Here is a 13,633-nt window from a genome sequence, read left to right on the forward strand (position 1 = left end):
AGCAAAACTGAGGTTTCGCAAATAGGAATTCAGAAGTGGTCCCATAAATTATTCTAAAAACAGTAATTCTAAGGCAAGTGAAATTATGATCAGTTTAAAACCCAGTCTAGACACGCTATAAAGTTTGTCACATAATTGAAATATTGTCCTTATGAAATCCACTATTCAACATGGCAAAGCATGGCCAACATTATGCTATCAATCTAGCTAATTACTACTGGATAATTTCAACTACGTACACAAATGAACACATTACATGAGCTTCCTGATTAAAAATAGTTATCCATGAAATTTATACTGTGGAGCTTTGAGATAAGTAAACTACAAGTAGACTTTCTCTGTCAAGATTTTTTTTCTGATTCTGCATGCCTACAGATGATCTTTGACACAAGATGGGTTGGCCAGACATTTGCATGCAGACTTCATGGTTTCACTGAGTGTAGACAAGATGGACAAACAAAGAAGCTTCCCAGTCTGAGGAAAGACCAGACCAAATCACAAACTACATATTATAAACTAGCATTAAATCCATGCCTTAATTCAGCTAATAAATGAGCAGTTTTGTGGCATACCCGCATCAACTTAGGATTTGAATTTTTTTACATGCCTGCTTGCTATTTTTATGCTACAGTTTTGATCAAGGTCTACAGAACAAGGAATGAAAATCTGGTGTAGACCACACAGAATATCTTGAATAATACTTAAATAACTCTAAAAAGCCTGCTAGTAGATGTTATTCACCTACATGCAAGATTAGTTTTAGATCAGAAAACTACTCTCAACATATTTCCAAGATTATAAAATAATTATGACACCCACTAGCATCAGTGCAAGCAGAAACAGCAAGTGGTTTTCACCAGAGATCAGGAAGACTCCTTTATTTCCCATTTTTTAAACACCTGTCATAAAAGCTGGTTTAATTTACGGGTTCTTCCACTGTACTCCATCATACGTATGAGTGAGTATGTGTGTATATAAATACATGCACATGTGTAGACACACATCTATATTTGAAAGTATCTTTCTATGTGTACACACATTGAAATACATGTACACATAAGAAATTATCATCTGATGATACTTTTGTTTGTGGCCACATTACAATGATAGCTCAGATATTACTTAGAATGCAGTAACTATTTTCTGTGAGTCACAATAAAGTTCTTAATTCTGTAATTCTGCTTTCTCTGTTCAGAGATACATGAACTTACATGGACAATTACTGCTATCTCTAAGCCAGAAGTACATGGTTTTAAAAGCTCTGGCTTTTCAGGAATGTCAAGGGCACGTAGAGGGCCTCATCAGGTGTACTTATTCTGCACAAGCTGTGAACTAGAACAGTAAACACTGAACCCCAGAGGTACAGAACTGAGCTATGAGAAAAATGAAGTAGTGTAGGAAGTGCAGGATAGAATAATGTACAGATCATAATCTTCAAGGCTTCTCCCAGAAGTAGAATTGTAAACCATTTTCCTGCTCCATGTATTTAAAGCTTTCTCTTCCCTGCCAAAAACACCCAGTACAAATTTTTAATAATAAATTAATAAAAAGCATTTATAGGGATAAGTTGAATAAGCAAAAATACCAAAACCTGGCAGTCACTTTATTGGCAAAATATGGTTTCATTTATTAAAGACTTGTAAGCTTATGGTATTTGGGATTTGGGGTAAGATGAGGTATTTTGTTTGAAGCATTTTTCTGTTTTTATTAAAGAAGTTGAATTGTTTGAGGCATTTCTCATAACAAATGCAAACCAAAAAACCCACCCAACTTGTATTCTTAAAACTCTAGCCTACAGCATAAGAAGTTTATGTGATGGTTTTGTAATAATTTGGCCTAGTAGGCCATGCAATACAGAAATCCATAAAAATAAAACTGCAGTATAAAATTAGTGTAAAAATTTAGTCTGAACACTTCTCAAGTAGGGAAAAATCTGTGCTCTATTAATTAGAACTACTTCCCTGATAATCAAATTCAACTCAATTTGTCGTCTTCTAACTGGGTAACAAATACCGTTTCACTCTGTGATAATTGTTATGATTGTCAGCCAGTCTTCAAAGCTAATTACTTGTTTTGAAAAATCTAAATTTCAATTTTTTTATTATTCTCTCTTCTCCACAATTTTAGAGGATACCAAATGTTGACAATGCAATTATTTTACAATACTCCTAATTCCTGGTGATTAAGCATGCTAAGTCCCAAGAGCAAGAGTAAAATCTTACCTGTTGGAACAAATAAAGTGTGTCCTTGCTTCACAACACACTTGTAACACTTGTCAACCTTGTCCCCAAAATATACTTCACTCTGGGTGACAGATGAACTCCAGGACTCATAGAGAGCCAAATTTTCATCAGTGGGTTTGATCAAATAGAATATCTTCTCACCCTATTAGAAAAATATACCAAATAAATGAATTAATGTTTTCCTAGAGTTACACTACAACCTCTGAGTCACTTCTAATGAAGTAACAGATTGACCTAAATGTCAAGTATTCCATCTTCCCACTATGGCATATTCAGGCTTCCCAGCCCAGTGTCTCACAAATGCAATCCACCAAGAGCTTAGATATGGCACATTAACCAGGTGGTGTCTTGTGATTTAAAGCAAGCAAAGAAATCAACCAGAACTTTTCAATGGAAACAAAATAATCCAGTTTTTATAAATAATTCATGGATATGCACACACCTACCAAAGGAGAAAATGGAAGATGAAACCACTTTGCCTCTTCTACAATGTTCACATGGTCAAATTTGTGACAAAAAGTTGAGTATGTCAATGATTTTCATTCAATTATTTTTTCCTACTAAAACCTCATTACATCCCCCACAAGTCTACTAAAGTGATCAACCAATTACTGTCTAGAAGTCACCAACGGCTTGCTAAAATAAAAGCATAAAAATGCAGCACCAGAGATCAGTAATTCACTTTCAAGGTCCTCCCTTAGTGCTGCAAGCACGAGATTTCATGCAGGTGATAATGCCAGAACAGAGGGCTGCACACTGAGTAACTTTTGTTTCACACAGTCATAGACATCCAAGGGGTGGCTGGGCACTGGAACAGGCTCCCTGGAAAAGCAGTCACAGCATCAAGCCTGACAGAGCTCCAGAAGAATTTGGACAGTGCTCTCAGGCACATGGTGTGACTCTTGGCATGTCCAGGGCAGGGCCAAGAGTGGGACTTGATGATCCTGATGGGTTCCTTCCAACACAGCATATTCTGTGATTCTGTAAATTAAGAAGCATTCGTACCCAGAGAACGTGGTACCAAACTGATGTTCCTCCAAAATCAATATGAAAATCTGTATAGCTGTCCTGGACACCCATTAAGCAATACTTCTGAACAAAAGGCTTAGGGAAGACAGAATCATCTGGCCAATAATTTTCCACCCACGAAAGCTTTCTGGCAATGTCTGGTACTTCCACTAATTCAGACATCCTTTAAAAAAACAAACAAACAAAGAACTGTTAATACAAGCAGGAGTAAGTACACCTCTTTTTAAATGACAGCTTCCTACAAAGACATTAGTTATGAACTAATAAATATGTTTTATATCTACATTACATGACAGTGGCTGCCTACATAAAACACACCTCCTCCTGTCTTTCCCACTACAGGCATTGTATTCCTACACATATTGTTCAGCTTAGTGAAAACCACTTCCTATATTCAAGGAATTGAAGTCAATACTCACTTTGTGTCCGAGAATTCCAGGCTGATCACATTCAATACTTTGGGTCGGTCAGGATTTGTGAAGTATTTAATGTAATTATGGAGCTTCATTTTACTGTCTGCTTGTCTTGCTACATCTATGACATCTATCACCTTGTCACCACCTGTGAAAACAGGATGACTTTCTTAAGGCTATCACAGATAAAAGACATTTCAGGTACTAAGAGAAAATTAACTTTTTTTCAGTCTTTATCAAAACATTTCTGCAGAAAAACTCCACTACTGTTATTACTCTCTTGGAAGAGGGACAGATCAGTATAAACCAACTTTTTATTAGGTTTAACTTTAATTACTATAATCAGCTAAGGACAGAACTGAAAACACTCTAAAAATAAATACTCTTTCCTGTGGTTAACCAAAAAGAAAGAGTAGTATAGAATGACTGCTTCTGTTAGAAAAAAAAAATTGGGTTTATGGCTGCAATTGCCAAGAGTAGCATAGAGGAAGTTATCAAGGCAGATCTCTTTCATTTTTCCTATCAATCATTACCAAACCTCCACCTTCCTTACATACATGCACAAGTTGCAAGCACACAGTAATTTCACTGAATAATAATCATGGGTGTGTTTCATTTCTGATGACAATAAAGAAGGGGTTACACACCATGTGTTCTGAAGTGATAGATTTAGAGAACTAGACAAGCCAAGAGAAAGGACTAACACCACCACTATAACAGCAACTGGTTTATGTCCTTTTAGATATACAATGGCCAAATTTGACACGTAATTTTGGAATGCTGGAAACACGCCTGGATGGATATTATAAACATATTCACTTTAAAACTGTAGGTTTGTATCGTCTCGATAAATTCCAGCTGAGACACTACTTATTCAGTTTTCTTACTTTTGATTTCAATAATAGGAAGGTAAATCTGTGGCATTCCAATTTTTTCCCTGAACTGGAAAACTTGGCAGGTCAAAATGTATGTACAAGGATGAGACAATCAAGTTTTTATCTGAATCCAAAGAGGCTGTAATCCAGAAGAAAAGATTCAGAAATATCACCATGATAATTAATCTTTAAGGCAGAACACACATAACCATTTATCATCACAATGGTGACAACACTGCATATTCTGGTGAATATTGATGAACAGAAAACCTGCTTTCAGCAGACATCATTACATTAGCTGATCATGAGAACACACTCAGACTTCTGTACATGTGTTACAGGAAATGTCCTGCTGCAGTTGGCTCAGTGTCTGTACTGCACACTTACATCAGGCTGGCACAATTACAGACTGCTAAGAGATCTGATAAGAATGAACTGATTCTTGAGAAGCCTCTCCTGGCAAAGGATGTCAAGGTAGGAAATTTTTCAGCAAGATTTAATTCAGAAAGGCCAATTTACCGAGTCCAAAACATTAAGTTTTGTCATAGTCTAACCAATGACTAAACTTCTTAATCCTAGGAGTGATTCATTCAATTCCCATTATCCTTGGTTTACATGCAGCACAAAAAAACCCCAGCACTTTACATAAAGCCTGCACTGAAATTAATAGGTTTGAAAGTTAAGACATAAGGCTGTAGTCTTATCATACATGTACCAAACAGACACACACACACACATAAAAAAAGGAGGAAGAAAAAACCACTCCAAACCATAGCTTTGATTTTACTCTCTGTTAGTCTTGAATTTAGAATAAATATTTAGCAGTCTGGAAGCTCTTATAATCATGCAAATATTTATTTTAACTTACAGACAGAGTAATTTTAACAAATACTCCAGAGTGACTCTTACCTACATAGCGTTCCACATCTAAAACAGAGAAAGTTGGTGGAGGAAGTCTGAGTCCCAGACCGTCTAATTTAGGAACCATAATGGGAACATCAAACCCATGCTTCTCCAGATATCTTTGTGTTAACTGGCTTCCATGCATTTTCAAAATTACTTCATCAGCACTGGTGGAAAGAAAGGATGGAGTATTAGCAGAAAAGCACCCTCCAAGCACTATTGAAATAAAAAGTCTCAGTTTGGGGGAGGACAGATGGGAATGGCTACATCTGAATCCAAAAGAAACACACAGTACTGTTTTATTCAGCATTTAACTAAAAGACCAAGAAAACAACCTCAAGAAGAAAAGAAACTTGTACTGTAATGCATTCTCTTGAAACTCATACTCCTTCTGTATGACTGAAGAGAGTAACTTAAAAGGATGGGGATAAGGAATTCTCAGAGAAGGCATCAAAGTACATTTTGCTAACAAGAACCACCACGCTCTAAAGAATTTTAAGTCATTATGTTTCAGTGAGATAGCCAGCCAAGCTCAGGATCAAAGCATAATCACGTTTCTCCATTTATTCTAAAGCATGCAAGAATGGGGAGATACCAGCTCATGTGAATACTCTGTGTTACTTGGAATGAAACTGAGAACTATTCCTGAACTACAGGAATAGACAGACAATATTCTGACTGTAAGAGCACAAACACCAAACAAACAAAACAAAAACCCCAACCTAAAATTCAAAACCTCTTAGACCACCCAGCAGCAGTCTCAAGAGTCAACCCATTCCAGTGCCAAACTGAAAAGAGGAAGCCACTGCATGAAAGGCAAATGTATCCATCTGAGACAGGGCTGTGCTGGGAAGAATTCTGAAGAAGGAGGAAGTCATCCTCAACCTTCACTATGTGAAGCAGAGAAATGTTAGTCACTTCCTCTAAGACACACTCAGATGACATTTCACTGTGTTTTCCCACCAAAATATGTAAGGAAGGTGCTGTACCTTGGGAAAGAGCGAGCCCGCAGCTGTTTAACAAAGGTCCGTGTTCCAGCCTGCACTGGTTTGGAGCCATCATCTGGCTCTGTGTAGTCATGTCTGTGCCAGTTTCTCCTCTTCTTCACTACAAGTTTCAGAAGGATTAAACATGGTATTAGTCAAACCAGATAGCTCAAATTTGCAGTTATCCCCATCAGTGAGACAGACATGCTTCAATCACATTACTGTGATTAACAATCCTTATTTTTTTTTTAATCGGGTGATACTCTACCTATTTCCAACAAATGAAATATGCAAGACACAGGGACTCTCTGTACTTTTACAGCTCCTTCTATATGAAAATCTCAGTGCACACTATACACAATTTAAGACTCCATATACAGTCCAACACAACTAAACAGGTGCAGCCTGAAAGCTATATAAACCCAAAAAGTCAGCTACAAAACAAACTTTAATTTCTTAAAGATCAGACTTTTTTTTTAATAAACAAAAGAATCACACCTCTTGAATAGCCAGAGAATTCATTTTACATATTCACACAAGGTTAACAAGACTTAATCCCACTGTGCTATCACATCCAACAAGCACGCCCACATCCAGATCTGATAATATTACTGCTATTCACTACCATTTCCACTGCTTATGTCTCCATTACAGTTTTGTGTGCAAACTGTTTGGGCAGGTGTGATCTTTACACTGCATGTAACAAAACCACTGCACTCCAAGACATACAACTTCTTAACAGTTTGAAGCTTTAATGCACTGCTACAGCATTTTAATAAACAAGAAAGGAGAAATTAAAGCTCTATTACAATTTTGGGAATCTGGAACTCATAGTTCAGTAGTAGCAAAACTGCATTTCTAACCATTTCTTATACTTAAAGGGCCAAGGAAATTGAAACACTAGACATTGTCATAAAAATTTGTTGTGCTGATCTCCCCATGACAAATGTCAGATACCCAAATGAAAAAAATGTATGTGTAAAAAAAGTGTATGTACATTTACAGAATCATAGAATGGTTAGGGATGGAAGGGACATTAAAGATCATCTTGTTATAACATCCTGGCAGGAACAGGGACACCTTCCACTATCCAGATTGCTCAAAGCGCCATCTGACCTGGCCTTGAACATTTCCAAGATGAGACATCCACCACTTCTCTGGGTAACCTGTGCCAGTGTTTCACCAGTCTCACAGTAAAGAATTTCTTCTTTAATCTAAACCTACTCTCTTTCAGTTTAAAGCCATCATCCATTGTCCTATCACTGAAGATCTGAGTACAAAGTCATCTTATTTCTTACAAGCCCCCTTTACATATCAGAAAATGTTCTATAAAACATTGTAAGCTGTATGTAGCTTATATACAAAAGCTTCCTATTTGAATTTTTTGACCTTGAGTGAAGGAGAGGACAAAGTGACTTATGATATTGTGGTTAACTTAACTGCCTGTCTTCCAATTTTCATAATTTCACAACAAATCATTTCATAATGGATATTCCATTGATTCAGCTTCCTCAACTGCACATTTTCCATCTTCATTTATACAGAACACAAGCTTACAGCCTTGAACAGAAGCCCTTGGCTGTATCATCTGTTTGTTAGTAAACTGCTCTTTGGAGCACTTCTCTATACAAATAAACCTGTATTTCTCATCCTCAAACTCTCAACACGCTGAGACGCTCTATTAAATCATCAAGAGGTGCCTCTATGAAAGGGCTCACCATCTCACCATTTGGGAAACAAATTCCAAGAGTGCTGAACTTCCTACCTTTATCACTTACTGTACTAAGAAAGACACTAAGGGTCCAGTAATTTTATGGCTGCATTTCAGTTTTTCCTAAAAAAACCAAACTCTGCTCCACAGCCAGACAGCTGCTACTGGAAGATTGCCCCAAGAAGATTTACTGACACCAGATCTGTAATTTAACCACTAATATTAAACAGAAATTTAGTCACATATGCTGAGGAAACGCAGAAGAGGAAAAAGCTAATGTTATTTGTCAACACAAATAGTGTTTTACAGTTGTCTGCCACACAGCCTGAAATACAACATCCAGCAAAATCACTGCATTAATACAAATTTGAGCTTCATGGAAGAGCTCATTCTTAAATTCACCCAAGTCATGATGCACCCAAAATGTAAAAAAGCACTAGCAATACTGAAAACATAGCTCACTGTAATAGGAAGCTGAGGATGTATGAGGAGTGGGAAAATAGTTTCTAAAAAAGAAAAAAAAATTGCTGCTTCTCCAGAAAAAACAGTTGGTTATACAGGAATAGTGGACATCTCACAGTCATTATACATAAGAGAGAATAATTCCTATTGATGTGCTGTTTCCCACAGACATGACAACATGGACCCTTTAGAAGACTTTTAAGAGAATAAACTGACATTTATAGATCTTTGCTAACCTGAAAACTAGTGCTGCTTAATGAGCCAACTATCCAAATACTGTAAAACTTCATAAATAATGAAGACAGGTTTATTAAGTTTTCAAAGCTATTTTCTCAGTCATAAATAATAATACAAGAAATTAGTGGCTAATACTAATTTTCAAAAGAGTAGTTTCCCATAAATTCACTGCTGTTACCACAGCTCATTAAAATTGTAAGATGATACAGCTGCTTAAGAGATTTTATAGCAGAGACACTTTTTAAAGTCTGTCTTTCCAACACTTGGAAATCAGAAAATAAAATCATTCTTTTGCTTGTACTTGGCAATGTACAAAGCATCATCCTTTTATAAGAGAACACTAAAAGTAATGAAAACTTCCTCTGCTTACACATCCCTTAATTGTAGAGCTTTATTAATCCCTTAAGACATTACAGAAACAATTGCAAAAAATGAACATTTCAACTGAATGGATCCTAATGCTCAAATTAAGGAAGGAACCAGTGTTCACCCTTGGTGTTTCTAAGAATTGAGGTAAAATCTGCTGTGACAACACTAAGAACTATACAAGACAGTAGCAGGGAGGGTGAGAAAAAGAAGAGTGTGCTGGAAGTTTTCATGAAAATTAAGTGGAAAGATTACTTTTCTGTTTTTTTTTAATTTACATTCCTCCTACACTCAAAACAAGGGGCCAATAACTGTCTCTACTTAGGCAAACAGACCATTTCCCTGAGAGACCACCACCTGCTAGGCTCCAAATGGAGACCATCAAGAGGTGCACACGTGTACAATGAGGCCCCAAGTCTTGGAGGAGGTACTGGAGATTCCCAGTGCCCAAAAAGGCAAGAGAAATGCTGGCACAGGAAAAGTGCAAAATTTTAAGGAGCACACAGCGCTCACAGAATACCTTGCTAAGTCCTGGTACACATCTCATTGTCAGCTCAGAGCAAGCATGGGCACGAATACCAAACAGAAAGATACTGGTTGGAGGACAGTTTCAGAACTGAGAAGGGCAAACCAGATAAAGAAAGAAACTTCCTGACAACTACAGTCTTATTAGCATTTACTGAACGCTGTGCTTTCTCAGAGCTCTGGACACTACAAGCTGGTGACACATCTGACTCACAGCATTCGTGCAAACAGAGCATTTTCAGACTGAAGGATCACTGAGAAAACTTTGAAACTAACAAAATGAATATGAATACCCTAAATCAAATAATCTAAAAAAAAACCCCTCCACAGCATATTACTAATTTTTAATTGTTCTCTTTTCAAAGTACTTATGATTTTAGGATTCATTATTTTGCATTTTATACACACTGCTGCTTACTAAAGGTCTTGTAAATTTGTTCTTTCAAATTTGTTAATTTCATATTTTCGTCTAACTATGCTGTAGCTTTCACACAATTTTTACTTTTTTACGCAATTTTTTGTAGGACTTTTACACAATTAATTTAGTAGGATGCTGCAAGAAACCACCCACTTGTACTGTAAAGTATGTGTTTCTTGTATATTTTAAATAAATTTTTTGCACTACCTCATCTGATTACGTACTCTGTTGAAACCACAGATATACTTGCCCTCTTCAACAGTTGAATTTTTGTCTCTTTGAAAACTCTTAGACCAAGTGATTTTAGAATATGAAGCTGTAAATTAAAATGCTTTTTTAACTTACATACATAATTTCACATGACTGAAGTACTCTGGAACATTTCTGCAATACCTGAAGTCATGAGACATTATCACCCTCTTCAAAAAATGAAGGAAGTAGGGCCCAAACCACAAACTACCATAGATTTGATTCTGACAGCTGAGAACAATTAATGAAACCCAATTTGAAGACATATTTAATTATATCACCTCTCTTTGGGTTGGTAACTGACATGTCTGAAGCTTCTACTAAATCTACACGATCTACACACTTGAGGCGATATGAAATAACAAGGATAATTTTTACCACAGATTCTTGTCTTTTTGAAAAGACTTCCAAAACCAAAATCCCTCTATCTCACTGTCTAATTGCTGCAGGTGAGACAGCACTTACAAGAAAGGTTATTTACAGGTATAAGGGTGAAGCAGACTAGTTCTCACTAATCAAGAAAAGAAAAGAAGTTTTAAATTTACTAGTTTATTATTTTGAAAAGTCTGATATGATCTCTTGTCTACTCCTCTTCCTAGTCCCTCTATTACACAGGAAAAAAGAGACAGAAAGTTAAGGAAAAAAAATGGGTGTTGTTTTATTCTGATTTATAAGACAAACATGCAGATTTTGAACTGAAAATGACCACTGGAGTACTAAAAACTACAAGCACATAAACCAGCACTGATCTTACCTTTTGGCTGACAGACCATAACTCACATATTACTGAAGCTACATATCATGCAACATGTATTAATTAAATTAGTAATTGACGCTTAATCACTTTGTGCATAGTCCACAAAACTATCACTGAGGGTGGTTTTAAATTTATTTCTAAATGTAAAGTAAATTCAGATTTAAAAACATTATTTAAGTCAACACTGACTATAAAAACATTATGTGGTGTCTTCAGGGAGAAAACCCCCCAAAAACCCCCAAAACAACAACAACAACAAAAGAAACAAACAACAACAACAACAACAACATACCACCAAAAACCCCCCACAACAAACAAAATCAACAACAAAACCCACAACTAAACCTGCATTAGAAAACACAAATGCTCAGTGCTTGGAGGGTAAAGACACATTGCTTATAAATACTTATCAGGTCTGAACATAGAAATTTAATTCATGGTTGGGAAAGTGAAATTTATTTTTACATTGAAAACAACCCTGTTTTCAATTTGAGAAGGGGAGATGGGGGGAAAATCTGGAGAGTTGGATAAAGCAGTATCCTTTTAATAGTTACCAAAATAATGTTTCTTCTTTTCACTGCAGATCTCTACAGCAAATTTATCTACTGAAAGGAGAATCGAAGAGATGTCGCTGGAAGAGTCTGGTACAGAGCAACAAGCAACTCATTTTGACCTTGGTGGAACCTTGTTTACAAATTAGAAACCTGAGATTTGGAATTGTGTAACTTTCAAGAACATAAATGGTGGGGGCGAACACCAAAATCAAAAACCACCAACAAAAAAGCACAAACAAACACCACTCACAGGATATTCATATTCTGCTGCCACTATTGAAAAGTTGTGTTTGACTACTGTGGCATGTAACCTACAACCATCACAAACGGGAAGATGCCTAACTTGTACACTTTTTCAAAGTTGCCTTCCTAGGTATTTATCAGAACTTTGGTAATTAAAACACAGGAACCTTGCAACCACCTTTTGTGTTTTCCTTTTTTTTTTTAATGATGATTCCCTCGTTTTTATTCTCTCACTCTCTGTCAAGTCCAGATTGTTTTCTAATAACTCTGTGCACTTTGATTTCTCCAATCTATAGCTGTGTCTTATATTTTATTCCATCTGCATCTCCACATCAGGGAATCTTTCAAGATGGTTTGTTTGTTTTGCAGGTTTTTAATCAGCTCAGAGTTAGTCATGTAGAACCAGTACCTTCCAAATAATCAAACTCATCTGGAATATTCTTCTGAACAGTCCTTTGCAGTTGAACATGGCAAGAAAACAGTCCAAACATGTAAGATGAAATTTGAATAACCCATACTTACTTAGAGAAGGTCCATGGAGAATTGCACAGTTGGGACAATGGTATAGATCAATGTCAACAGCATGGTGCTCCTCTACCCCAACACAGCTGGAAAAATATTTTTTACATGTTAATGAGAATGCACACAGGGTTTACTTTTCAAGCTAAAAAATAATTAAATCTTAGGGTTTTATTAAAACGTGCTTACTCTACAAAATGATAATGAGATACCAGATTATCTCAACTACTGGGCTGCCACATAAATTTGGAGTCATAATTTATCACTGAACACAGAATGCCATTTAAAAAAATCATGGACAGGAAACAAGAATCAAATTCCTTTAAAAATGAGCAAATCCCTAATACATACATCATTACCCCCCAAAACCTTGATCCTAATTACAGGAAACAGTTTATACAAAATCATTCAAGCAATTTCCTCACAGAAGCTATAAGCTAAAAAAAACATCTGAGGCTTATGTACTGTTAATTTACAGAAGAGATAACAGATATTTTCCGTGTCTTTCTTTTTCTTTCTGCAAATGCACATAACTGACCCCTACTCCCCAAGACAAATTAATGAAGAATACTTTGGTGCTATTCTTGAAATCTTTACAATAGAACTGGCTTCGTAAGCTACACAAGTGAGCACAGAAATAAATTAGTAGAACTGTTCTTGGTTTAAAATAGCAGCAAGTTATTTTAAAGAGCACTTGAGAGATGTAATGTTTTCTCAGTGCATATTTTTTTCCAGCTAAAACAGTCAAAATGTGATTAAAAGCAAAATCTTTACAAGAGTCAGGACAAGGTATCTGCTCTACTGATACCTTAACAATACAATTCTAAAGTCAATGAAGTACATTTTCTTAGAAGCTGAAACACTAGAGGTTAATTGGAGAACATGTACTTTTGCACAAAGTTCTTAAGGAAAAAAACAAGTAATCCCTGCTTGCTGGTCTAAATCCTGGCAGAGTTCTTCGTCCTCTGAAAAGTTCACTGACACTTACAAAATTGCTGACTTTCCAGTTAATACAGAAAAAAAGACTACAACCCTGAACATTTACACTAAAATTAGGTATGTACACTCAGTGCATTCTAGCAATGTAAGAACTGGAACAGCAGCCCAGTCACGTAACCCATTTCATATCAAGTGCAATCAGTA

At 36.2% G+C, this 13,633-nt stretch overlaps 1 protein-coding gene across 2 annotated transcripts in view; it reads right to left on the reverse strand.

Moving 5' to 3' along the window:
* The window catches only part of KDM7A (lysine demethylase 7A), a 61,388-nt gene that overhangs the window by 23,107 nt on the left and 24,648 nt on the right, over nucleotides 1–13,633 (reverse strand). For both annotated transcript variants that reach the window (XM_063395558.1, XM_063395557.1), the window contains exons 2-7: nucleotides 12,494–12,579; nucleotides 6,453–6,570; nucleotides 5,470–5,630; nucleotides 3,692–3,833; nucleotides 3,249–3,435; nucleotides 2,223–2,385 (exon numbers count right to left, since the gene is read on the reverse strand). In XM_063395558.1, coding sequence (XP_063251628.1) covers nucleotides 2,223–2,385; nucleotides 3,249–3,435; nucleotides 3,692–3,833; nucleotides 5,470–5,630; nucleotides 6,453–6,570; nucleotides 12,494–12,579 — 857 coding nt within the window. The remainder of the gene's footprint in view (nucleotides 1–2,222; nucleotides 2,386–3,248; nucleotides 3,436–3,691; nucleotides 3,834–5,469; nucleotides 5,631–6,452; nucleotides 6,571–12,493; nucleotides 12,580–13,633) is intronic.

This window comes from Prinia subflava, chromosome 4 (assembly GCF_021018805.1).
Source record: "Prinia subflava isolate CZ2003 ecotype Zambia chromosome 4, Cam_Psub_1.2, whole genome shotgun sequence".
Classification (NCBI taxonomy): Eukaryota; Metazoa; Chordata; class Aves; order Passeriformes; family Cisticolidae; genus Prinia; species Prinia subflava.